This window comes from Xenopus tropicalis, chromosome 8, assembly GCF_000004195.4.
Source record: "Xenopus tropicalis strain Nigerian chromosome 8, UCB_Xtro_10.0, whole genome shotgun sequence".
NCBI classification, from domain to species: domain Eukaryota; kingdom Metazoa; phylum Chordata; class Amphibia; order Anura; family Pipidae; genus Xenopus; species Xenopus tropicalis.
In genome coordinates, this window is record NC_030684.2 from 72,261,102 (window position 1) to 72,288,119 (window position 27,018).

Sequence of the window (27,018 nt, forward strand, 5' to 3'; positions counted from 1 at the left end):
TACAAAAAAACAAATTTTTATTACCACACAATTTATAAATATGTTAAAAGAAAACAGCAGCATTATGAAATCAACTACTGTTTCTGTGAGGTTACTCATATATAGTTGCACACATTGAAAACAGTAACATTGAGAAAGATGTACAATTTTACACAACCTGTTCACTATAAAAAAATCCTGACAACCTTTTCACTATTGCATTCTGCTTCTAGTCAATTTTATTTTCATTCCTGAACCCATAAGGAGTATGAAGAGGCTTCATTTATTCAAGGTCTACCAATGCCACTGGTTTTCTCATTCTTTTCCACACTTAATCCTTTCACCTGTAAAATATCAAGTAAAAATTGTTACTGAACAGTGTGCTTAATACAGTTTTTGACTTTAACTGTTTTATCAAAGTAAAAAAAAAAAGAGACTACCCTGGCCATCATAACTTTAAAGGTTTAGCTAAGCTGCTGTGGTATTACTCAGCCTTAGTTGGCAAAACAATGCCAAAAGCTGGGAGGTCAAGTATGCATGCCATGATCTTGAAGATTTTGATAGGAAGGAGGGATTTTGCTTTGTTCCAAGAATTCTAAAATAGTCAATTGTTGGATTGCTCCACCAGTTCAGAGACTAGCAAAGACGGCAAAGTTATATGGCAAAGTAACAAACCAGCAATGACTGGGTGCTCAGGAAACCAAATAGTTGCCACATGTAAAAAACTCTTTTGCTTTTGCAGTTACCCAGGTTTGCTCATGTAAAGTTTTTTTACTAATGGATGGCAATATATTTATTTAATATATGTGTGTGTATGTTCAGTTTACATGGCATTTATTATTTTCATTGGTCGATCTCTATGCTTCTCACCACATCATTGGGACCACCTGATGATATCCTAACAATCTTTGGCCTTCCTCTGGGTCTTTTCGGGGTTAAAGTTGGAAGGTGTAATACATGCTTCCTTGGACGCCCTCTCTTCTGTGCACAAGAGTTTCCCATGCTGACAGCAAGCTGTAAAAATATTGAAAAAAAAATGAAATAAAATATAATTTAAAATATACTTGCTGAATAGTCAGCTCCTCGAAATATATAAATCTTTAAAGTCAAAATAAAAGGGCCAAAAAAACCAAAACAGGATCCTGCAGGTACAAAAATATGAGGGTTCCATCTCTAAAAAAAAACCAAATGACACCAAATTAATTCTCTGAAGCACTACTGAACCCTGGCTTAATACTGCAATTCTGCTAAACAATGAATTTTTTTTTTTGTCTGTTTAAAATAATAACAATTTCATTTATTAATTGCAAACTTTATGATGCACACATTGGCTGTCTCAGCAATAAAAACACAACAGAGAATGTAAAATGGCCTATAAGTGAAGTCATCATACCTTTTTTGCAGAAGGGATTTTGTTCAAACTTCCTTTAGGCCTCCCCCGTGGTCTTTTGGGAACCACAGTGCCATTTGTGTCAACTGGTTTTCTGGGTCTCCCTCGTCCCATTTTTGGAGCTCCCGGTGTTCGTTGCTGGGGGGATTAATATTACTAGTTAAATGAATTAATTAAATTAATATTACTAGTTAGGATAGTATAACTTGTATATAGTGTTTGATTTCATAAGGCAGTGCTTTTTATTACATGAGGTGGGCCAATCTCAAACAGCACAACCCTGCCATAAGAAACGGTAATATGCAGAGATTTAGGAACAGATAAGATAGCTAACTATGTGACAATGTTTAAGTACTGTTAAAAATAATGATGTAAATTTGAAAAAATCTGGTCCCCATGGTTGGACATAAACCCCGAAACACCAGATGTGGTCTAAGGCCCTCAGACAATCAGACTCTTCAGTCTAACCAATGGAAATGTAACCCTAGTAATATAAATACAGAGTATGGCATTCACCGCAAATGCTAATTTTTATGCAAAGTCACTGTATGTAAACTTGATATGTGATTCAGTTACTGTGTAGCCCTATTGCTATCTTCCCTTTTCTCCTCATACTTTCTTCTTTTTTAAGTTACACAAAAACAATAAAATCATACTTTAAAAAAAAAAAAAAAAAAAAAAAAATGATGTAAAGGGAACTTAATGTTAAATTAGCCAGGTACTTGTCTCACCTGCAGAGCAAACCAAGATGGGTATTTGTTTTTGCTTCCTTTAGGCCTTCCTCTTTTTCCTTTTGCTCTGTTCTGTTCACCCGACTGTGATACCTCCTGCAAGTTAAGTGTTGCATTCTTAGTTTTGTTAAAGGAGAATGAAAGGTATGATCACGGGGGGGATGTTAGGCACTCCCCAGTGATTATAATCACTTATCTGGCTCACAGGTAGCCTGGGCTGATGCAGTTTTCTCAGCACCGGATTCGTGTTCCGGGCGCCCCTAGGCTGCCCCCGCAGGTCGCCTCCCCTCACTTAGTGTACATGCACGAATCCCCCCAATCCCCGCAGCAGAGAGCGATAGTGTGCATGCGCATACCATACATTTAAACTCCCATACGAAACAGTGGGGAGAAGTCCCCATAGCTCCGTATGGGAGCAAAATTCAAAAATTTAGTTGCGGCGGGGCGGCATGCCGCCTCTAAATATCAGCCGCCCTAGGCCCGGGCCTTTGTGGCCTCTCCACAAATCCGGGCCTGAGTTTTCTGGCAACAGGAGCACTGGCCTGGGGAACCTTTGAGCAAGTGATCCTCTTCCTTCTTCTGTCTTCATGTCACTTGTGCATCTGCAGTAGAATGAGAAGCTGAACTTTAACAAACAAGCTGTTTTTTTCACTATACTGCCCATGTGTTGGCCCTGGGATTGTGAAGAAAGAAGACCCCAAGCCGGTGCAGTTTTCTGCTGACAGGGGCACCGGCCTGGGGTATTGGATAAGTGATTACAATCATTTGGCACCCCTCAGTGACTGTACCTTTCTTTTTCTTTAGGATTATAGAAAAGTTGTTTTAAAGCAACAGAAATGATTGTTTAAAAATATTTATCTGATACTTTATAATAAATAACGTGTTTCATATGCTTGATTTGTAGCAACTTTAACAACCTTGGGTTTCTGTGTTACAGGGAAAGCCACAAAAAGTATATAGGTAGGGCATGGGTTACACTTCACTCACAAAAGGGTAAGATCTGAAATCAGAAATAGGACTACAGAGTAGAAGGAAGGTTTCTGATACTTAGTAACAAACCAATGTTCCCTGCATGTTCCATGCCCTGCACAAATTTTGATGCCAATGCATGCAACAAATTGTGTGCACAATGAGGGTGTCTAACATATTGTAAACCCAAGTGAGTTCAGCTTTCCTTGTCCTTTTTTTAGATGCAGAAGGCACAGAGACAAAATACACAATGGTCTCTCAAACCTTGGCAGGAGAACTGCACAGTGTCTTTGTTGTGCTCCCTTTGGGCCTCTCTCTTCCTTTTTGTTGAGGTTCTTCTATTTTAGGATATTCATTTTCTGGGGGCCTGTCCCCATCATTATCCATTACTTTTGGACATTCTGATGAAGTAGGAATGTTACTCTGACATTTGCCTTCACTGGCTGAAGAGATCTGAGAAATTTCAATAGAATAATTAGTCCAGGGAAAAACCAAGATGTTTTCACTGAGGAAGATCATACTGAACTATTAAACAAGTTCCCAATTCAGCCCCAAATATATTCTAGTTCCTTTTAGTCTGGTCCACCACTTCTGTAAAAGCTAATCATAATTAGTTGAGTGTATTAAAATAAATGATTTAAATAAATGATGTTACCTGCAAAACAGACCAAGATGGGTGTTTGTTTTTGTTCCCCTTAGGCCTTCCTCTCTTTCTTTTTGCTGTGATGTGTTCACCAGACTGTGATTCCTCCTGCAGTGAAGTTAGACGTGGCATCAGGATTTTTTTTTTTTTTTTTTACATTTCTACTTAAGGTCATTATAAAAGAAAAGTTCTCTTAGAACAATATTAATTTATTTTCATGTCAGCAGTGTAACTATAGACTGATGCCCTTGGCCCCCTTTATTCACATAAATTCACCATCCAACACTAGTGCACCAGTAAATGTCACTGGTCTAGGGTACTGTTCTGGTGAACCCTAGGCTGTGTGCAGTACAGTAAAAACATAACTTAGACATGAAAAGCCAAAGTTTCCTCTCCTGTGCATGCACACAGCCCAAGGCCGCAGCAAAGATCCCAGTGACAGGACACAAGATGGTGGTACAGCACTCATTAGAATAGTATCCCAGGCCAGTGCATTTACAGCTAAGAGTAGTGTCAGCTCAGTGTCTGAGGTAAGCTATAATAATCACTGTGATTAAGCCTTTCCTTGTCCTTTATATAGTGAATGAAGTACCCCCTATAGTAAAATATAGGGATATTATAAGCTGAAGGCCAAGTGCTTTTATACAGGTCATTGAACTCCGAGGTGATTTCTAATATCTTCATATTTTACAACAGCAGGTACATTATTTATTATACTATACAAGTTTTAATGAGTCATATGATAGAAATTACACCACTAAGCTCCCATTATAACTGATGACATCACTAAGCACCATTTATAAGGGTATAATTTACAGTTTGGTCCCATAGGAAAATGACCAAACTGTATATATTAGAAGTATAATTATGTTTGAGTCAACATTGTTTTCTACTTGCCAGCAGTGTGGTGAGCCTGTACGCAGTTACATAATTTAATGTTTACTGTGCGTATGTTGCACACAGTTTACAAAGTGAACACAGTTCAACAGAGCAGAGTTCTACCATTCTCTTTTGATTTCTATAGGATTTTTCAAGGAGTATGTATCAACTTAAAGGAGAAGGAAAGGCTAATAAAGAGTTAATCTCAAGCTGCAGGCATACCTTCAGTTGTCTCAATAGTGCCCTTAAGTCTCCCTATTTTTCAATAGTTCAGATGATCAGAAGCCAAACAGGAAGAAAAAACGCTGAGCTGGGTAGAGAAGATTCCCATAATGCAACGCTCCTGCACAGACACTACGACCAGGACTGTAGTAAGCACATGCGCACAAGCAGGAGCGTCTGGTTGCCATGGTGACACCCTTATAAGAAGTGCATGTAGCGCGAGCTGGTGGCATAAGAAGAGGACGCCAGCAGGTGCTGGGGGGGTGGGGGGGTCGGGTGCGGGTACATTTGGTGATGTTTTCCTGCTGCCCTGCCACCTTTGCAAGCGCAGCGTGGAGCCAACCGGAGCAGAGCGGGGGGGGGGGGGGGGTGTTCGTAGTTAGTGTGTGAGATGCAGCCTGGGGGAGTGGGGGGGGGGGAATGGTGGTGTTGGATTTGCTTTGTGAGCCAGAGCGGGGGGGGATGATTGTAGATGGTGTGTGAGATGCAGCCTGCAGGTGCTGGGGGAGCGGGGTGGGGTTAGGCTGCTGGGGACGCATGTGAAGTAGAGAGTAGTGAAGGAAAGGAAGTGGGCATCCCTAGTAAAGATGGCGGCGCCGTTCACTTAAAAGAGTATGTAGTAAGTGTATCTCTGTAAATCTTTCATTAGGCAAGCCAGAAATATAGCGTTTTTACATAGCAATAGTAGTACTATTGAATAGTGTGCTTCATTGTTTTTGACTTTCCTTGTCCTTTAAGAGACTAGAGAATACCAGAATTTCACTCTGGTAGACTGTGGCAAGCTCTAATTTTACTCTCTGATGAATATGCCACCAGGTTTACAAGAAATTAGAATATTGTGTTCACAGTAAACAGTAATATGAGAGGCAACACGCTGAAAGGTCTGTAGCTCAGACTATGGGCTATATTTATTAGTGAGGGAGATACAGCTTGCTACAGTCCACTGAAATTTCACCTGTATTTACTTGTATAATCATGTGATAAACAGTGAGATATGTTTTTCTTATTAAGTTGTATCTGACTCTCTTGGGACATTGAACTGAATCTGGCTAAAAGTAAGCGGTCACACATTAATAAATATGCCAGTAATAAACCTAAACAAGCGAAGAGAGAATGGCAGAACTTAAGGCTTATAGGAAATCATCAAAACAGTAGCTGAAAATGTTACGTCAATATGAAGCAACTTGGCTTTATTAAACAAAACAATATTAATGTACCACTAGAATTTCTAGCCATATTAACAAGGCCAGCTTAAGGTTCCCAAACTTATAAGGGCCCCTTTTAAATGTCTGCTATATTTTATGAACGGATCAGCGATACCTCTGTCTTCTCCTGCATTCTGTGCTCTGCCAGAGATTCCCAGAATTGAGAGATATATGTTAGGGGTGGAAAGGTGAAACTGTCCATCACACAAATAAAGGCAGCAGCCTCTTCTGCCTGATAAAAGATAGAGCACTCTCCCAGCCCCTGACCCGGTGAGCAGGATCAAGGAGAGGAATGCGAGCCAATGCAGATAGTTGACCCTTGCCTGTCACAAATGCTCCACCCAGGACAATTAAACATCAAGGTAAACCTGTGAGCTTGAGATAGCAGGGGAGATTCAAGAGTTAAGGGGGCGGTCTATATTCCCAGCCATCAATTAAATGGCAATGCTGAGAAGCAGGACATCTAACAATGAATCCAGGACAGCGGGCAGTGCTATAAATATCGGGACTGTCCCGCTAAAAGCGGGACGGTTGGGAGGTATGATGGTAGGAAAGCTTATAGCATTTTTAGTCTTAAAGGGGAAGGAAAGGCTAGTAGAGTTAATCTCAAGCTGCAGGCATACCTTCAGTTGTCTCAATAGTGCCCTTAAGTCTCCCCATATTTCACCTGTTCAGAAGAAAAAATGCTAAGCTGTGTAAAGAAAGTTCCCATAATGCCTCATTCCTACACAGACACCCAGACCAAGTAAACAAGCTCAGTTAGTAAGACTATGGGGGAGATTTATTAAGACACTATGCTCTGAGCGTATTTTCGCCGTTTTTTCTGCGCTTGCGCGTCTTTTTCGCACGCCTTGCGTGAAAAATTTGGAAAGGTTCAGACCTTTCTGATAAAGCTTACTTACTTTTTACCTTTCTTTTTCCTTCTAACAGATCTAATTATAACAACGGTATAGCCCCGATCAGAGTGAGGGCTAGTGATGAGTGAATGTTTCGCAAGGGATTTGCAGCGAATTTCTGCATTTCGCCATTGGCGAATAGTTTTGCGAAACTTCCATGAAAATTTATTGCACATCAAAAAAAGTTGCTGTCATGTCAAAATGGGTGCAGGCGACAAATGCGTTTCACAGATTTTTTGCCGTTTTGCAAATTTTATGGCAAAGCAAAACAGGACAGATTCGCCCATCACTAGTGAGGAACACAACAATGAGCTGATGCAGTCCCTGATCCGATAGGAAAATCAAACCTGCCCAATCAACACCTGGCCACTTTTCATCCAGATATTATTTGGGTAGGCTGCTGAAACAGTCTTACTATCAGTATAATATTTATTAAGTCAGTTATTGATATAGCTATTAATACAATAGTTGCTGAGGTTCCTAAGAAATGTACCAACTAATATAGCAAATTGTCACAGTTCAGAGGCTGCACCTGGATTACCGAGCAGCCAGACTGAAATACTTTGAAATTAAAACTTTGAATTGAAAAATGTTAAAAAATAGAAAAATTATTTCTAATGTACTATCTGAAATCAGCTGAACTGAAAAAAGTAGATGCAACTTTAAAACATATTTTCTATCAAATGTATTTAGTTACAAAGATAAAACAACATAAATATGAATGCAGGGGTCTTCTAAACAGCCTAAACCCCAATATGCATATAATCAAACCCTTTTTTTGTATGTACACTTGTTGAATTATGGGATGTGTGTGGTAGGGGCCAAAAGCCTACCACCACCAAAAATAAGTCTGTGGGGCACATTTACTAAGCAAGTTTGAGAAAAATTCAATTTTTTTTTTTACTTCTAGATATTTTCAAGATTTACAAATGGGTTTTTGCGAGTAATTTTTCTGATATTGTTTTTCTAAAAATGAGAGTTTTTTGGAAATTTTCTCTGAAAATTTAAAAATTTCCAAAAAGAACTCCCAGAATTCATGACTTATTAATTTTTAGTTAAGTTTTTTTGTAAAAAAAAAAAAATTTGGCAGGTTTGGTCTGTCGAGCACCATAGAGTCCTATGGAGGTTTAGAATAGTGGAGAAATTGAATAGTCAGTAACACATTTTCAAGGAGTTTTCTGTTTCAGCCAGTTTCAAGGAGAAGTTATTCTCCTCATTTTTTTCTGTTTCAGACAGTTTCAAGGAGAAGTTAATCCCTTCATTGTTTTCTGTTTCACCCAGTTTCAAGAAGTTAATCCCCTCATTGTTTTATATTTCACATGTGTTCACATAGAAGTTAATGATGATATATCACTAAACTGAATGCCTGATTTGCCTGCACTGCAGTTTATTGTCTGTTAGTGATGCACTGAATTCACTATTTTTGTATTTGGCTGAACCCCGAATCCTTTTGTGAAAGATTTAGCTGAGAACCAAACCAAATTTTAATATGGATAAGAGAAGAGTAAAGAGAACCGCATGCAGAATGGAAATTTTTTAGACATCCGTGTTTATGTGATAAAAAGTCATGTGATTCAAGTCATGTGATTTTAAGGATTTGGATTCAGTTCAGCCAGGAGCGTTGATTCGGGCGAATCTGAATTCTGTTGAAAAAGTACAAATCTTGGTCTAATCCAGATCAGAACCGAATCCCTACTGTCTGTGCTCACCTCAAAACTTGTGTAAACGTGCTCAAGTGTGCCACTGACTCCATCACTGTATGTGTTAGTATTTTATCTGTGTAGCATAAGATAGTTTGAACAGTTTTATCTCACCCTATTTACAAATATATTGCTTTGGTTACAAAAGTACACATTGTGGCACATTATTACAATACCTTATGAAAGGATTCCTTAAACTCAATTTCATTTAAGGGAAGCCTTCTTTTGACTTCATCTGATTTTTGTGGTCTTGTACTCTTCCTCTTTCTGCTGCTTTCTGATTTTTGAGTACTCATCATTAGCTGCAAAAAAACATAGATATATAACCAGAAATTATGATAGACAGGCCTGCAAAAGCAGTGATGACAATTGTCCAGCTTTGTAAGCCCCTATACTGCAGGCTGTAGCTTTGAGATTTTTAACCAGTTAACAATACTTGACCAAACTCCCCAGAATCTCTTCTGGCCCATATAAACACAAACACTTTGGTTTGCCTGTTCAGGTATCCCTAAACGAAGGAAGTGCAATACATACTTTATAGGTGTTCAACTTAGAGGAATAGCATACTCCCACCTTTTCAACATTGGTAAAATCGATAGGAATTGTGCTGATTATGTTATTTGCCTATTCTTTTATTTAGAAAAAACTTATAGTTTTTACTTCTTGCTCTATATGGGGCTATTGCCTCTCAAGGAAACTTCAGGCGACTTTGGAAAACCGAAGCAATGTGTATGTACTCCCACCTGTGATTTACATTCTTGCCAGTGGGATGGCATTTTGGGGCGATTGGTCACCCGCGGCAGCTAAGATTTTTCACGGGCTACTAATCTACCTGTGGGCCACTGCCCTTAAGGGCAGGCTGATTAGTTGCCTGCGGTTAAATCTCTTCTACCACAGGTGATTAATCTCCCTGAAATGCCTTTCCACAAGCAATATAATAAGTGAATCACGGGTGGAAAGGCATATGCTTCATTTTCCCAAAGCCACAAAGTTTCCTCCTGCAGTACACATATGCCTTTCCACTGGCAATTTACTTTAAGTTACAATCACTGGGGGGTGCCAAATGTTAGGCCCCCCCCCAGTAATTGTAATCAAGCCGGTGCTCCTGTTAGCCAAAAACTGCATCAGCCTGGGGTTTATGCAACTGAGCGATCCTCTTCCTTTCCTTGTTTCAGAATCCTGGGGCCGCCACATGCGCAGTAGAGTGAAAAAGTCGAATTTCATGTTTCACTCTACTGCGCATAAGCAAGCTGAAGAAGAAAGAGAATTGCTTGATCGTAGGTACTCCAGGCCAGAGTGGTTTTTATGGTGACAGGAGCAGGGGTAGCAGGTAAGTGACTGCAATCACTGGGGGTGCCTGAAATGTTGGCACCCCCTAGAGACTGAGACTTTTCTTCTCCTTTAATCAAACTTTTAAAATGTTATAAAATTAGCAATTCTTAGCAAATTTTCAATTAGTGTTCATTTTTTATAGTTTTTAATTACTTGCCTTTTTCTGTTGCTCTGTAAAGATGCAATTTTGTTGTTATTGTTACATTTTAGTACTTATCTTTCTATTCAGGTCCCTCCTATTCATTTTCTAGGGGCACATTTACTAACCCACGAACGGGCCGAATGCGTCCGATTGCGTTTTTTTCGTAATGATCGGTATTTTGCGATTTTTTCGGAAAATTGACGCAACTTTTTCGTTACCAATACGATTTTTGCGAAAAAACGCGAGTTTTTCGTAGCCATTCCGAAAGTTGCGATTTTTCCATAGCTTTAAAACTTGCGCAAAAAGTTGCGATTTTTTCGTAGTGTTAAAACTTGCGCGAAACGTCGCGCCTTTTAAGTTTTAACGCTACGAAAAAAGCGCAACTTTTCGCGCAAGTTTTAACGCTACGAAAAAATCGCAACTTTCGGAATGGCTACGAAATCGTATTGGTAACGAAAAAGTCGCGATAATTTCCGAAAAGTTGTAAAGGTGCCGAAAAAATCGCAAAAAATACGAAAAAGCCGCAAAATGTTCATTTTCAAATCGGATTTTTCCAATTCGGACTCGGATTCGACCCATAGTAAATGTGCCCCTTAGTCTCTTATTCACACCACTGCTTGGTTGTTAGGGAAATTTGTACCAATTTCCAAAGTAGAGAGCTGCTGAATAAAAAGCTAAATGATTAAAAAACATAAATAAAAAATGAAAACAAATTCCAATTTGTTTTAGAATATCACTCTCTACTATCATACTCAAAGTTGATTTTAAGGTGAAAAACCCTTTTAAAGCACAAGGAAAGGCTAGTTCACTTTGCAGTGTGCACTCCCACTCCAGTGAATGGAAATGTTTTCCCTGGGCTGGGGTTCTTTTTTAAAAAAAAGCATGGGCCTGGGGAAACAGACCTCTGCACTGACATCTTACTCTGTTTACAAGTATCCCTTGCTTGGGCTTTAGCAGTTTTACTCTAATTAGTGTGTGCAAGGGTAAGTCAGCACTAGAGACATCTGGGAAAGGTAAGTAAATTACAGTGTTCTGTTAGCTTTTATTCTGGGTCAGTGAATTTTTTTCTCAAAGAAGCACCAAGTGGGATAAAAAATGGTTTCACTGGGGCAATATTTTGTCATCCATTTGGGATTATATTTACAGTGCATCAATAATAAAGACCAACAGCACTGTAATGAGCATTTTTGTGCCAAGGTCCATCTATCACTGGCCATCATGGGGGTTATCTAACAGAAGGAAGGAGCTGGAAGTAAGGGAATAAAAGTGGGCATGATAATGGGGAGCTGGTTGAATTCTGGATGCTGTAGTTTTACAAGCTGCAACAGGTGTCATGGAGTCTAGTGAGCATGGTCCTAATTTTTACCCAGCTGCGTGATTTTATTGAAGGGGGTACAACCTCTCAGTAGCATGTAAGATATTTATTGTGCTATTGTATGCAAACATTTTACTATACAAGGCACTTTTATGTGGATGCATTTTTATAGGCATACTCCCATCATTATGGAATGGATAAAATGTTTGTGATCTGCTAGTCTTGAATTCCTTTGTTCATTAAACATCAATATAAACTATGCTATTATTTGCATAAAGAACATATGCAGTATTTTAAGTGGATACATCCATAACAAAGTTACAATCTTTTACTCCTAGGATGTTAAATATCTATATTGTCTGTAATGCATTTAATATTTAAGGCATTTTTGTATTTGTTGTAATTCAGTATCGTATAATTAGTCTATTTTAGCTATAAATAATGTTAGTATTCTTTAGGTGAGCACTTTTCCTCTTGCAATATTTTTACTTTTCTTGTTCTTTGGTATATGTAGTCAGTCAGGTAAGTGTAACCTGAGAGCACTAATCCACTTATATTAATTATCAGTCAGCAGCCTTTCGCACGAATCAAAGTGTTTATTTAATTATCCTAAAGGAGAAGGAAAACTAAAATCAGAAGTGGCGAGGGCCAATTTTTAGGCACACCACAGTAACTCTTCCTCAAATAAGCACCAGTTCAGGATGCTGTGTGTTAAGCTTTGGTCTTATATGTTTTTCCAGTCTTCCATGCACCCCCCTGGGCTTGAGTGAATGCATGTGCAGTACAAAGCTTTTTCCAAAATCATGCACCCTTACAGAACGGGGATAGGTGACAGACTGGCCCCATTCCCCAGCAAGTAGCTTTCCCTCAAGCCTGGACCACTTGCACATATAAATTATATTGACTTAATCATCCCTTTAATTTAGCACACAGAAATAGGTACTGCAGCATGATGTAGATGCTAAACCAGCTATAGGACTGTTCAGCCTCTGGGAAAGTATAGTGAGTCATGTGCATATAATACACAATTATAGCCTTTTTTTTATCAGGCTTTAGTTTTCCTTTTATGTTAATAGTGCTTCATGAGTCTACTTGTAACTTCTTTGTGGGCAGCAATTTGCCTTCTGAGGCAGACTCTTGCCTTATAGCACAAATGCACCTTGTGGTACTATAAGTACTAAGAGAATGTGTCATCACTAGCGTTCCTATATATAAGAACTTTCTCTGTAGTGCCAGGAGTCACTTGGACTCATTTATCCACATTGAGCAATTTTGCATCTGAAAAGTAAAGGTGGCCATATACAGGCAGATTTCAGCTGCCGATTTGGGTCCTTCAGACCAATTCTGCAGCTTATCTGCCTGTGTATGGGCACCCCCATGTGCTACCCAACTGATATCTGGCCTAAAATTGGCCAGACCTCGATCGGGCAGTTTTGATTTTCCTGACGGACCCTGGCTCCAATGGCCCATATACCTATCATTTTAATTCATTCTTAGGTGGGCATATGGGAAGAAGATCCACTTGTTTGGTGACCTCGCCACACAAGTGGACCTTGCTGTGTATGGCCTCCTTTACATAGGGAACTAATCGAATATTTGTTTTTATTGCTGTAGGCTTTCACATTTGGTAAGGGACTTATGTAAATGAAGTAAAATCTCTATAAAAAGATGTAAAATATATACTGTAAAAATAAAAGATATTAATACTACTAGTCATTCTGCAGCTGGCTGAAAAAAGCTAATCACTTATTGGTTGCTACGTTACTGTCAATGTTCAGGCTAATTTTTTATTGCAAACATTATCTTTTGTGTTGTAACACTGGTTACTGCGCAGGCGCAAATGTAACCAGTGTTGATGCATGAGCTTAAACATTTTAAGAATAAAGGTGGCAAAACATGACTAGATTTGTTTGGGCAGTTTAGGCATCTACATTCCTGAAGATGGCCAAATGAATCCTGGGTATGGTCATCTATATAACTGGTGACTTATAGGAGTGCTGGGCTGGGTGACTATTGTTCTAATACACATGCTGGACTTGGCCAAGTGTTACTAAGTGTTACCTAAAGATCATTGCTGTATTTTCTATATTAATATTCAAGTTAGCTAATCTAGATCATTCTTAGTTCAAATACTATCCAGGACCATATATATATATATATATTTCAATCCAGTGAGATCCTTGAGAAAGGTCCTAATGAGGACAGAAACGTTTTCAATAAATTTTTGACAAAGTATTGAAGGGTGTGCCGGCTACGGACGATTATTTTTTATATATATATATATATATATATATATATATATATATATATATATATATATAAAACCAATATGTAGAGAGCACTCACAGCGAAAAATGTAGTCCGTTTATTAGATCATTGCATCTACGCGTTTCGATCCCCTCAGGATCATCATCAGGATAGTGAAAGGAAGTAAAGTGCATACATAAATACAAAAATAGACCAATCAGTGCACACCATCAATTAACATACTCTATCAAGGTGTTTGTGGCCAATACTATAATCATATCAACTTCAGTGATAGAAAGAACTTACTAAAAAACCCTAATTATCACCAGCTAGGGGGCGCTAACCCACATTTTACAAGTAAAACCAACTATTGTAAAGTGCAAAGATTACTCAGAATATACTGTATAATTCTTTTAAATACGTATCACTACTATCACATATAGGATTTAGAGCTAACAGACGGTGGGGGTTAGCTAGCAATAAAATAAAAATACTAAGACCAACCCACGATGTGGGAAAGTTAAAATACGTATATGTGTATAATATGAAAATGTGAGAGTATCACTCAATTCAGTGCCAACCCACATATGTGGGTCAATTTAATAATAGTGATTCACGCATACATAAATATATAAGCATATAAAAAATTAAAAACATCAAAACGAAGAAATCAATTCATCGGGAGCAAATAATATCACAATCAAATCTAGTTAATAAAAAGCAATAAAAAAGCAGGTCATGATTAATTGCTCACACAAAAATTCAGCATTTCTCATAACTAGCTCATAAAAAGCAAGAGAGGTCACGTAAGATTCCAAGGGGATTTAGGATGCAAAATGTGCCACAATAGGGAGGTCTAATTCAGATTTTTGTAGCCATTGGTGCGGCATCCTAAACAAATGTTCCCTTGATCTTATGTTACTTGTTATCGAGGAAGCAGGTAGAGAACTAGCCAAAATACAGCCCAATATTGCTGAATTGGAGAATAAGTCTTTGATGATTTTAACTACAGACCAGTCTGTTAATTGGATACAAAAGTTGGAGGCAGGGGTACAACAATATAGACAAGAGCTTATATCATTTAAATAAGCTAAAATTACTAAAGTTGACCAGGATTACAAGGACCGGAGAGTGTATGGTTGGTTGATCAGTCGGGGGGAGGTGCCTAGGAAAACTCGACGCCATTTTAGGAGAGATAGAAATTTGTCCACCATTGATAGCTCTGGGGACTCACCCTCACTCATCTGACTCTGACCCAACTATACCATGTGTTGCACAGGAGGGAGGAGTACCTGTTATCCACACTATTGTTTTTTAGGAATAAACAAAGGAAAAGAAAGTACACCCGTCGGGGGGGTGGGGTGGTAAATCAAAGGGGCAGGCCCCCAAAAAACCCACACAGTGATATTTAACTTGAACCAACATGTACTAACACTGGGGGAAAAAAGGAAAGATCCTTTTGATCTTGAAGTTGATCTATTTAGGTTTCAATGCAAATTAAAATTGAAAGATCACTTTAAGGATAGCACTGATGTACAAAGAGAACACCTGGTTAGTACATTTTACCCTCCCAATACTGCAACTTCTATTAAAACTTTTTCCAAGATTGTACAAAGAGTACATGCGTTGTTGAGAAAATCTAAAAAATTTTTCTCCAAAATGTTGACTTCAGAAAGGGATGCGATCAACTCTTTACGGAATGATAAACAACTTATAGTGCACCCTGCTGATAAAGGCAGAGTGGTAGTACTTTTGGATTTACTTTATTACAGACATGAGTTGTTGCAACAGCTTTCTGATACCAATGTATATGATAGACTGCCTGGGGACCCTACTACTAAATTTAAGTGGAAATTAGATATGGAACTAGAACTTGCTCTGACAGCCAGATGGATTAGTCAGGAATGCCGTGAATTTCTTTCAAACCAATTCCCCAAGTGTCCAATCATCTACACTTTCCCAAAGGTGCATAGAAATGTATCTGCCCCTCCCAGTCGCCTTATCATATCAGCCAGAGGTTCACTTTTTTCTAATGTAGCCATTTTTTTGGATAGATTTTTGCAGCCACAGTGTGCTCGTATGAGATCATATGTGGCTGATATGTCATCTTTACTGAACACTTTGAGGCAATTTGGCCCCCTTCCAGAGGACACACTATTTCTCACTTTGGATGTGTGCAATTTATATACTATTATACCTCTAAATGAGGGGATTGCAACTTGAAAAAAATACTTAAAGAAGGACATAAAGGGGCTCCACCAGATGAATTTTTGTGCTATTTGCTACAATTAGTCTTAACTTCTAACTATTTTAGGTTCGAACAAACTTTCTATTTGCAAAAGCCTAGCACAGCAATGGGCTCTAATGTGGCCCCCTCATTGGAGCCGAATTGTTCGTTGCCGGTCTTAATGCCCTTTCCACTCTGGTAAAATTCTCCCTGAATTATGCTAAGGATACAATTTATTTTCTGGATGTCAGGATTTTTCACACACATACGGGGGTGGGTACAACTTTGTTTCGTAGATGCAATGATCTAATAAACGCCGTGAGTGCTTTCTACATATTGGTTGCGTATCTCTGGTCAGCACCTGGCCGGTACCTATGGAGTGGTGAGTGCCGATTCTCTGGAGGTTTAATTACGGGCAACACATTTGCTCACCCCCACACTGGGAAAAAGTATCATATCCGACACAGGTTGACTTGTATCTCGGACCATGTTATCTATTGCATCATGTGCCCGTGTGGCTTATACTATATAGGCAAATGCGTTACATCTTTCCGGATACGAATGAACAACCATAGATCCGTGATTCGTGCTGCTTTAACCTCTGGTGAATCTGATATTCCTTTAGCGAGACATTTTGCACAACAAAAGCATTCATTGCCTATGTTGAGGGCCATTCTAATTGATTATATCCCTCTTCCTGTACGTGGTGGGGATCGTTCCAAATTACTCCTACAAAGGGAGGCTCAGTGGATTCGAAGACTGGACACTATTGCTCCGCGTGGCCTTAATGAAATGTTCTCACTTTCGTGTTTTTTATGAATTTTTCTGGATGATTATTGACGTAGTGCAATTTAACATGTATATTTAATTCTTAACTATTGTTACATAGCTTGAGATATTTATTCTTCTCATTTGAGACCCCTAATATTATTGTGATGTTGGACATGTTTAGACAAGGCTAATGTTTTTAATGTTTTTAACCTTTCCTATATTCATTTGCACTTATTCACTTTTTCTACTTGACCCCAGAGTGGGCATATGCTGCTATCAATTTATCTTTATTGAATAATATGTTTTTTATACTACATGTCATCTTTTGGGTGTGATACTCTTTAGGCTTCACTCTTTAACTACACTTATGTTTAGTCAGCTTCCTTATATATAGAGGCATTGCTGAGGCTGATTATACTATTATTAATTCACATTAGTGATATAGTTCACACTTTTAATGGGTTTGACTTTTATTAATTGTGTTTTTTACCTATGGGGTTATATACATACACAATGTATTTAAAACTAAAATGACCCCTGTTTACACTGGGATTAATTATGCAAATTGTTTGGGAGCACTGATTGGTTGATATTTGTATTTATGGTTGCACCTCACTTCCCTTCCCCATCCTGATGACGATCCTGTGAGGATCGAAACGCGTAGATGCGATGATTGAATAAACGAAAAAACTTTTTATTCTACATTTTGATGCCGTGAGTGCTTTCTATAAACCTGCTGTCTATCTATTTGGTCAGCACCCGGCGAGTGCCTTTGGAGCGGTGAGTGCCGATTTCTGCTTGGATTATATATATATATATATATATATATATATATATATATAGCCTCTCATAGGCCTGTGCCCAGGGCAGCAGCTTTAAATATGGGTGATATTGTAAGAAAATGCTATAGAACCACTGCATTTATCATTCCAGCATTCAGGGACTGGTTCAAATAGAAAATAGGTTCTAAACTGTCTAGTTTATTTACAGAGCCAGTGTATATAGGAAATTTTATGTAGCATGAATGTAAATATCATGTAAACTTTAAAGGCGTTGCTCACCTTCTATTCACACTTTTTCCAGTTCAGTTTGTTCTGATTGTACACCAGAAATAACATTAACTATTTTTTATTTTTGACCATTTTTCTAAAACTGAAGCTAAAACTGTTTTGTTTACTCTGTGGTGTTTCAGTCTGGCGGCTCAGTATTCTAGGTACAGCCTTTGAACTGTTACAATTTTCTACATTACTTGGTACATTTCTCAGCAGTACCAGTTTGCAACTATTGAATCAGTTCTAACAGCTGCCTTTAAAGGGGTGGTTCACCTTTAAGTTAACCTTTAGTATGTCATACAATGGCCATTTATAAGCAACTTTTTAATTGGTTTTCAGTATTATTTTTTATAGCTTTTAAATTATTTGCCTTTTTATTCTAACTCTTTGCATCTTTCAAACAGGGGTCACTGACCTTGGCAGTCAAGAAACTATTGCTCTGTGAGGCTCCAGCTTTATTGTTATTGTTACTTTTCATAAGTTATTTTTCTGTCTAGTTCCTCTCCTGTTTATAAACCAGTCCCTCATTTAAACCACTCCCTGGTTGCTAAGGTAATTTAAACCCTAGCAACCAGATAGCTGCTAAAACTGGAGAGCTGCTAAACAAAAAGTGAAATAATTAAAATAATACAAATAATAAAAAATGAAAACCAATTGTAAATTGTCTCCAAATATTAGTCTCTACATCATACAAAAAGTTACATAGTTACATAGTTACATAGTTACATAGGGTTGAAAAAAGACCATTGTCCATCAAGTTCAACCCATCCGAGTAAACCCAGCACACAACCTATACTAACCAATCTATACACTCACATACATAAACTATATATATACAACCAGTAATACTAACTGTAGATATTAGTATCACAATAGCCTTGGATATTCTGCTTGTTCAAAAACTCATCCAGGCCCCTCTTAAAGGCATTAACAGAGTCTGCCATTACCACATCACTAGGAAGGGCATTCCACAGCCTCACTGCCCTCACCGTGAAAAACCACCTACGCTGCTTCAAATGGAAGCTCTGTTCCTCTAATCTATAGGGGTGACCTCTGGTGCGCTGATTGTTTTTATGGGAAAAAAGAACATCCCCCAACTGCCTATAATCCCCTCTAATGTACTTGTACAGAGTAATCATGTCCCCTCGCAAGCGCCTCTTTTCCAGAGAAAACAACCCCAACCTCGACAGTCTAACCTCATAGCTTAAATCTTCCATCCCCTTTACCAGTTTAGTTGCACGTCTCTGCACTCTCTCCAGCTCATTAATATCCTTCTTAAGGACTGGAGCCCAAAACTGCACTGCATACTCAAGGTGAGGCCTTACCAGGGACCTATAAAGCGGCAAAAATATGTCCTCATCCCTTGAGTCAATGCCCTTTTTTATACAAGACAGCACTTTATTTGCTGTAGTAGCCACAGAATGACACTGGTGAACAACCCCTTTAATGAATTCCGGGGATTATGCTTAGTTACAGTGTCAGTGACCCAACCTCTTACAGAGCTGCTCCAGGAAGACATGAGAAGGTAGAAAAAAGAATAAAAAGCAACTGAAAAAAATATTTATTTCTTGTGTTCTGTCTAATACCAGCTGAACTAAAAAAAAGTGTTTGGAACGTGGACAACCCATTTAGATATGTATTTTCTAATTTGTATTGCATAATAAAAAAAAATGTTTAACTATACTCAGGTATATATATTTTTAAAAATATATGTGAAAAATGTCTACCCTTTGATAAATATATCTCCAAATCTGCAAGATTAATGTATCTGTAACTATAGGTTTGTTGAATTCTTTACATTCAGCATTATTATGAATGTATATATACAAAGAGAGATATTGATGTAGTCATAGTTATTAGACAAGCAAAACACTTCATATACTGACACATACAATTTTTTTATGAACCATTTTAAATCTATTATGACATGCATCATAGACATCTTATATGTACCATGTATCATGTTAAAAATGGGCATACTAACCACTGTGCCATATCATGGAAATAATGCAATTAGTTGAACAATTATTAACAACAAGGCTGAACATGTGTAAAATAAGGTATAAATAATAGAAACATACAGATACTTTACCTATTAAGAACAGCTACCCACACGATTCAGAATTATCAATGTCTAAATCCCCTCAAAGCCCACAAGACACAGGTGCCCAGCTGCTCGTAGGCTCTGTTCTCGCTCATACAGACCTCAGACAATCTCTTCCTCTGCCCTACAAAATCATCATTTCCTCTCCTCCCATTAAGGGGGGGGGAGTAAAACAGAGGCTGGGGGTGTGGCTTTAGATGGCCCCTGCGCTTGTGACAACTGAATAAGGCCCAGCCCACTGATTGCCTTTGTGACAGCTCAACCACACAGCAGTTTCTCAGTGTAAACTGAACATTTCCCTACATATCAGATCTCTGTAGGAAGGGGCACTGGATTAATATAAATAACTGGTGCCCGACAAAAAAATATGTTTTTAACAAGCAGACCCAATACATTTAACACATCTCTGACTGTGGTGCAGTACACTATGATAACATGCTAATAATTCAGAAGCAACAAATATAAAGTTATAAAAATAATATAGATAAGTTACTAAACTGTTCTGATGACTGCTGAATATATATATATTCCAACATTGTAAAGGAGATTCGCACTCACATGGCTTTTAAGATTTCAAATGTGCATTTATTTGGGAGACTAACATTTTGGCTGGGTCCATTGGCCTTAAGGCCCCCATACACGTTGAGATCCACTCGCTTGGCAAGATCGCCAAGCGAGTGGATCTTCACCTGATATCGCCACTTACAGGTGGGCGATATCGGGGAGCGTGTAGGTAAAAAAAAAATAATGCAATCGTTTGGCCCCAGGGGCCAATGGGGCAGTCAGTTCGGGGACAGCATCAACAAGCCGATGCGGGCAATTTTAGGCCAGATATTGGTTGGGCAGGCCCCTCGTTTCTGCCCCTACACGGGCCAATAAGCTGCCGAATCGGTCCAAAGGACCAATATCGGCAGCTACTATCGGCCCGTGTATGGGGACCTTTACATATACTGATTAACTGCACCCAGGCTCCGTTTGTCCTTCTACACGTAAGTGCAGGGATGGAACTATGGGTAGGCAGAAGAGGCACCTACCTAGGGTGCAAGGGTGAGGAGGTTGCATTAGGCAGATACCTGTTCTGCCTACCCCAAGTCTGGGATCTCTTACCCTCGGCGTTGCTTGTAAACACACTCCCCCCTCTGGTGGGGAGCATGGAGGGGGTGGGAGAAGGGGCCAGCTGGATTGCCTAGGGCACCTAGCTGGCTTGAGTGTCGACATTCTGTGAGATATATATATATATATATACCTGTTTGTCAGTCACAAAGTTGATTTTTACATAATATGGGTCCCCTGAGAAAAACATAAAAAAAACACTGATCTAAACACTGATCTGAACAAAGCTACAACCAAATAGTAAATTGTGCTTATTTACCTGTAAGAACAATCTTATGAATTAACCATAAATACAGCAAAATAGTTTGATTTAAAGAGATACTGACACCAGACCAGACCTTTTTTCCATCTACGATAATGTTGTCTTTGCATGCTATTTATAATTTTGCCTCTATGATTTTACATTACCTATCTGATCCCCCATGTTCTTCTATGTGGGGGCTGCCATATTTGTGCAGCAGGAGGCCGTTAGCATTAGAAGCTATAATTCGCAGGTTGAGAAGGGACAGTCAGGTTGTCAAAACCTGTCAGATTTAGGAATTTCAAGTAACAATTACTTACAAAAGCAGCCCTATCAGTGAAAAATGATCAACATGACCTATAGGGAACTTTTACATTAATATTTTGAAGAGTAGTTTTTTTATTGTCAGTATCACTTTAAAAAAGACACACAAGTTCAACCTTTTTTGTCTAAATTGAACCTAAAGACTAGTGATGAGCGAATCTCTCCCGTTTTGCTTTACCGGAAAATTAGCAATATGGCGAAAAAGTTGCCATTAGAGATTAGAGCCAGGCTGGTCTGACTGCTGGTATTTAGACAGACAATTTAAAAAGGAAGAAATCATCCAAAGTAAAAATGAAATTAAATGTGTTCATTGTTCTAATGAATCTTTCACTGATTATCAGGGTTTTTCACCTAGATTAACCATTAAATGATACTTCATGACCATATTAATACATATTGTACATGCATTTTTTTTTTACATTCTCAGTTCCAGATCTGATATTTAGCACATATATAGCACACAGTACGAGTGACGCTGGCATGCTGCTGGGTAAACCTAGATCTGCTTCCATCAAACTCTTTATGACACTGCAAAATGTATAACAACAATAAACACATGTTAGCTACAGTCTGCAATTATATATGGTTGCCTTTTATGGGAATATTTTTCCAAAATGTAACATTGTTCCTACTGTTTTGCCCTTTAATAATTTGCAGACCCCACTGACTCATTTTCCTTATAGGCTCATATCAGAGGCTAAAGAATGTATTTCAAACACTAGGGCTAAATAAAAGATCTCCACAACCAGCTCCTTTTGGGTATGCAGGACCTGCCTGCTACATGGAATTCTGCATAGATTTTTTTCAGTTCAGTTGTTACAGATAGTACACCAGAAATAATGTTATCACCTGCTTTCTATATTTTATTTTTGACGGTTTTTCTAAAATGTAAATTAAAACTTTTTTATTCCTCCATTCTGGTGTTCCAGTTCAGCAGTTCTGTAATCCAGGGGCAGCCACTGACCTGTTACAATTTGCCACATAAATTGATACTTTTCTCGGCATCTCTAGGATGTAGCAACTGATGTATAAATGTAACAGCTGCCTTTGATAGGATGCTTTCACTTTTCATCTGGAAAGCCTAAAGTCCCACAAAGCCACCCCTGGCACAGGGCAGGCCATCAGGAGGGTTCTATACATGGGCCCATAAACAACCAACTTGGTCTGTAGAGGCCAAGTTATCAGCTGTGATCGGCCCATGTATGGCCAACTTAAAAGTCTTCACTGAAGTTTATCTATTCAAATATAAGATATGTTCTGGTGCTGGTACCATGCCAAGCATACAAGTCTCAAGAATGTGCTGTTTAAAGTATGCAGTATGTAACCTATCAGAAGTTTCTCAGGTACAATCAATCTGTTGTTGATATTTACAGTGTTTTTAACACCTCTTTGACCACTAGGTGGTTTGTCACACATGGAATTCACACTGTACTATAAACTGAAATTTTGGACTGATTAGACTTCTTTTCTTTCCTTGGATTTGATATAGAATACTAAAAGAGTTAATAGTTTGTGTCAATGGTGCTACTAATTGTAAGTTGGACTTATTTACCCCCATTAAGGGGAACCTGTCACCCACACATAAAAAGCTGTATAATAAAAGTCCTTTAAAAATTAAACATGCGCCCAAATTCTTTTTTTAATGAAATCACCCAAACCTGTTATAAATGTATTTAAAATTCTGAGCTGTCAATCATATATTGCCTGCCCTGCCTCTATGCCTGAGGTGACACAGAGGCAGGGCAATATATGATTGACAGCTCATATTTTTAATTACAATCACTTTCCATTCAGCACTACCTAGATATCACCTAGATGGCAAAAGCATAAGATGTTGGGCTGATACAAATCTTGCCTTAATAACAGTGTTCACAAAAGGGTGCCTGCCTGCTTGCTGTGACTGTAAATTCCAAGACTAAAGGGGAAAAAAAAAACAACAATTTGAATCTTGTAAGTTAAGTTTATTTTGCTGAACTAACATGATAGAAAAGTATTTGGAATTATTTCTTAGTATGAAAGGTCCCCTTTAACTTTAACTTTATAACACAATTGACAGTAACATGTCTTTTGGCTTGGAAGAGGGCCCAGGCAGGCCTGAAATGTTGCCTGAATGCTTTTGGGCTAAATAAATATTTACATTTTTCTTACAATTTTAGAGTGCCATATAGTAATCATGCCTCCTTGTGCCCTGCTGTTCTTCTAACAGCAGCACCAGCCCAGGGTAAAACCTAAGCAATTTTTAAGTGATTTTTACCTCTCCTTCAAGTGTTTTCTCTCCCTAACGGCCTATTTTAGTGCGATCCAACAAAAGCATCAAACTATCATAAAGTTAGTGGGCAGTGAATGATCGTAGTGACTTTCCATCCAACATTGGTCAGAAAATTGATGGGGCAGCTTGGAAAATTTTAATTATTTACAATAAAAGTTGATGGACTAACTGTTCTTTTAAAAAATAGTTTCAAGATAAGCTGGGTCCTACAATAACAAAAAGCTTTAGCGCATGGAAGTAGTTACCCAGCACCTGCTAGTCTACAATTCCAAACAATTACCCCAAACCTTTGGCTGTGTGAGGACTGCAAACCCCACACCGACACTATTCCCCAACAGCAAGTAAACAGAATAACACTGGCTCAGCTGCTGACCCTCAGCGTTACAAGGTAATGCTCCACCTCTGACCCTTCCCTAGAAAGGCAAGTAGGCGATGAAGCACAGATGACGGGAGGAGACAAATGTATTTACTTGGGCGTACTATCCAAAGTGAGGCTGGAAGCAATTAAGATCTAAATAACAAAGTTAAAGGGGGAGAAATACAAGTAATGCATGATTGTATCCCTATTTTCCCCGGGGAGCAAACATTTAAGTTTTCAACATAAGCCTTTTAAAACTACCGGAAGTTCAGACATAGTGGTGCTCTCATGGTACAAAATAACACCACTCGTCTAGCCGCGTTCGCCATTTTGTAACACACTTCTCGGAGGGTGAAATAGGGTCACAAGCCATATATTGTCCATCTTGCTACACCCATTCTTGTTGCCTTGCTACATAACTCACATGAATTAATTTCGCTACGAACTATCATGAACATCGTCTCCATACGGCTCTAGCATCAACTTGTTAAAGACAGACCATAACTTGATGCCCCTCCTAGAAAAGAATACGACAACTTCCGGGTGTACCAAGATGATGGCATTTCCGTTTCAGTAAGGTACTGGGGCCGCGGGGGCCATTGGGAGGGTTGGAAGCTGCGGGTCCGGTGTGAGGTGACCGTAAGAGATCCCGGAAATTTCGTATTTGCTGCCAGCGCATCGTTAAAATGCTACTCCGTTAGCATAATGACTTGAGGACTTAGTGGGTATTTATATACATTTACTGTATATAGCGAAAGGGAGTGCCTGTACTGTAATACACACAGGAGGAGGGCAAACCGAGGCCTCAACGGGATGGGAGACAGTCGGGGTGAGTGGGGAAGTGTATTGCAGCATTTAGCGGCAGTTTGTGTATACTTGTATGGAGTCGTGAAATATTCTCTATTGCTCGTACAATCTCCCCTCAACCTAATTGCTTTTGTGTGTGTGCGAATGTGTATGTGTTATACATATTTATTCTACACACACATATAAAGATATATGAGGTATGTCTATGAAGATTCTCATTCATCCAGGTCATGATATACAGTATCTAGTAGAATTAAGTCTAAAACAACTGGACTTTTCTGAGTTTTTCTTGAAAACGTTTCACCACTCATCCAAGTGGCTTCTTCAGTTCAAATGACTGGTAGGGAATTCCCCGGTATTTAAACTCTTGATGGTAGTAGAGTCACAGACATCCAATCACAATGGTTCCATTGAACTTGTTCAGTTAGGTGTCAATATATGAGGTATATTTATTGTTTACATATATTTATATAGAGAGAGAGTTATATATGTGTAATATCAATACCTATGTGTTCGACTGGATTTCTATATACTGAGTTATGCTGACATACATATCTTCTTAGCAGTGCTGCTACACTTCCTGTTTATAATATATCTGTAGATATAGATGAGTTCTGTTACAGAATATCTGTATAACCTGCAATGGTGCCTCCAGGATACTTAGGGTTGATGTTCTAGCTGACTCAAAAAGTCAATATTGTTGATTTTAAGGTCATAGCAACCAGACTGGCCAAGTTACTTGATAATTATTTAGCCAATGGGGTTGCTGATGGCATTGAAAGCTACATGATTTTTTTTTTTGTTCTGGCAGTGTGAGAGCTGATGTGAATGTGTAAAAAAAGGTTTTGTATAGTAATCGTGTAGCACATGACAGATATGAAAGTGGGACATATTAGCACAATCTCATGTACTCTCTCTGTTTATTCACAGTATGCCAGAGCCCGGACACATCATCTCTCAGCCCCCCCTTAGGACGTTCCTATAGTGACACCCCACCACCCCCCTCTGCCCCTTTACATCCTTCCATGGTTGGATCTGCAATGACCTCATCTGTCAACTCCCCACTTGGTAGCATTGGGTCTCCTTTTCAGGTTATTAATTGTTCTGTTGGATCCCCTGGCATTCCTGGAACTCCATCAATTGGTTATGGACCTGTCAGTAGCCCCCAGGTAATTTTGTTTATCAACAAACTGCAACTCTTCCTCTCTAAGACTAGTGGCACATGGGGCATTTTGTCCTCTGCTGCCATCTGGCAGAAAACAGTGGTGACAAAAATGTCCCTGTCTGCCTTGCCTGCCACCACCCCTAATACAGGTATAGGACCTGTTATCCAGAATGCTCACAACCTGGGTTTTCCGGGTAAGGGTTCTTTCTGTAATTTGGATCTTCATACATATGTCTACTGAAAAATTATTTGAACAATGATTAAACCCAGTAGGATTGTTTTTCTTCCAATAAGGATTATATAAATCTAAGCTGGGATCTAGTACAGGGTATTGTTTTATTTTTACAGAGACAAAGGAAATCATTTTTAAAAATTAGAATTATTTGCTTATAATGGAGTATGGGAGATAGCCTTCCCATAATTAGGAACTTTCTGGATAACGAAACCCATATCTGTGTGTAAAGCAGAATTGTAGTCTATAGTCCAGAGTTTGGAAATTTTGGGTCTGAGTTCTGCCACTCACTGCTTTCCAATAGCATGCCTTTTATTGTGCAGTTAAAGAGATGATAAGGGTCAAATGTATATTTTCTGGCTCCTTTAGACTGATGGCACACGGAGCGAATAATCGGCTGCTATTAAATCTCTGCTACCACAGGTGACAAATCTCCCCAAAATGAATTTACAATGGCAATTGAGTGAGTTGCAGGTGGAAAGGAATATGCGTCTTTGTTTTTCTGAAGTCGCCCAAATTTCCTCTTGCAGGCAACTTCAGAAAATGAAGCAATGTATATGCCTTTCTACCTGCGATTCACTTTGTTGGCGGTGGAAAGGCATTTCGGAGAGATAAGTCACCTGCGGTAACTGGAATCAACCACATGCAACTAATCTTTCCATTAGTCTTATAGACAAAATTTATTATCAAATTGCTGATTCATGT

At 38.8% G+C, this 27,018-nt stretch overlaps 2 protein-coding genes across 11 annotated transcripts in view; one reads left to right on the forward strand and one right to left on the reverse strand.

Annotated features, from left to right (window-relative positions):
* Positions 1-24,620, reverse strand: MGC147402 (uncharacterized protein). Of its 2 annotated transcripts, none has more exons than XM_012968680.3 (8): positions 24,534-24,620; positions 8,791-8,916; positions 3,725-3,820; positions 3,334-3,522; positions 2,101-2,196; positions 1,373-1,507; positions 850-993; positions 1-323 (listed from the first exon to the last, which is right to left on the reverse strand). In XM_012968680.3, exons 2-8 carry the CDS (start codon positions 8,911-8,913, stop codon positions 267-269), a joined length of 840 nt encoding a protein of 279 aa, XP_012824134.2. In that variant the 5' UTR covers positions 8,914-8,916; positions 24,534-24,620; the 3' UTR covers positions 1-266.
* The window catches only part of rxrb (retinoid X receptor beta), a 12,692-nt gene continuing 10,099 nt past the window's right edge, over positions 24,426-27,018 (forward strand). For 2 of the 9 annotated variants that reach the window (XM_012968352.3, XM_012968356.3), the window contains exons 1-2: positions 24,598-24,687; positions 25,847-26,085. In XM_012968352.3, coding sequence (XP_012823806.1) covers positions 25,942-26,085 — 144 coding nt within the window. In that variant the 5' untranslated portion in view covers positions 24,598-24,687; positions 25,847-25,941. 9 annotated transcript variants of the gene reach the window in all.

Coding starts and splice junctions, on each gene's coding strand:
- MGC147402 (XM_012968680.3), bottom strand. CDS start 8,913: ATGATGAGTACTCAAAAATCAGAAAGCAGCAGAAAGAGGAAGAGTACA. Junction 3,523..3,724: donor CATCTTGGTCTGTTTTGCAG/GTAACATCATTT, acceptor GAAATTTCTCAG/ATCTCTTCAGCCAGTGAAGG. Junction 994..1,372: donor AAATCCCTTCTGCAAAAAAG/GTATGATGACTT, acceptor ATATTTTTACAG/CTTGCTGTCAGCATGGGAAA.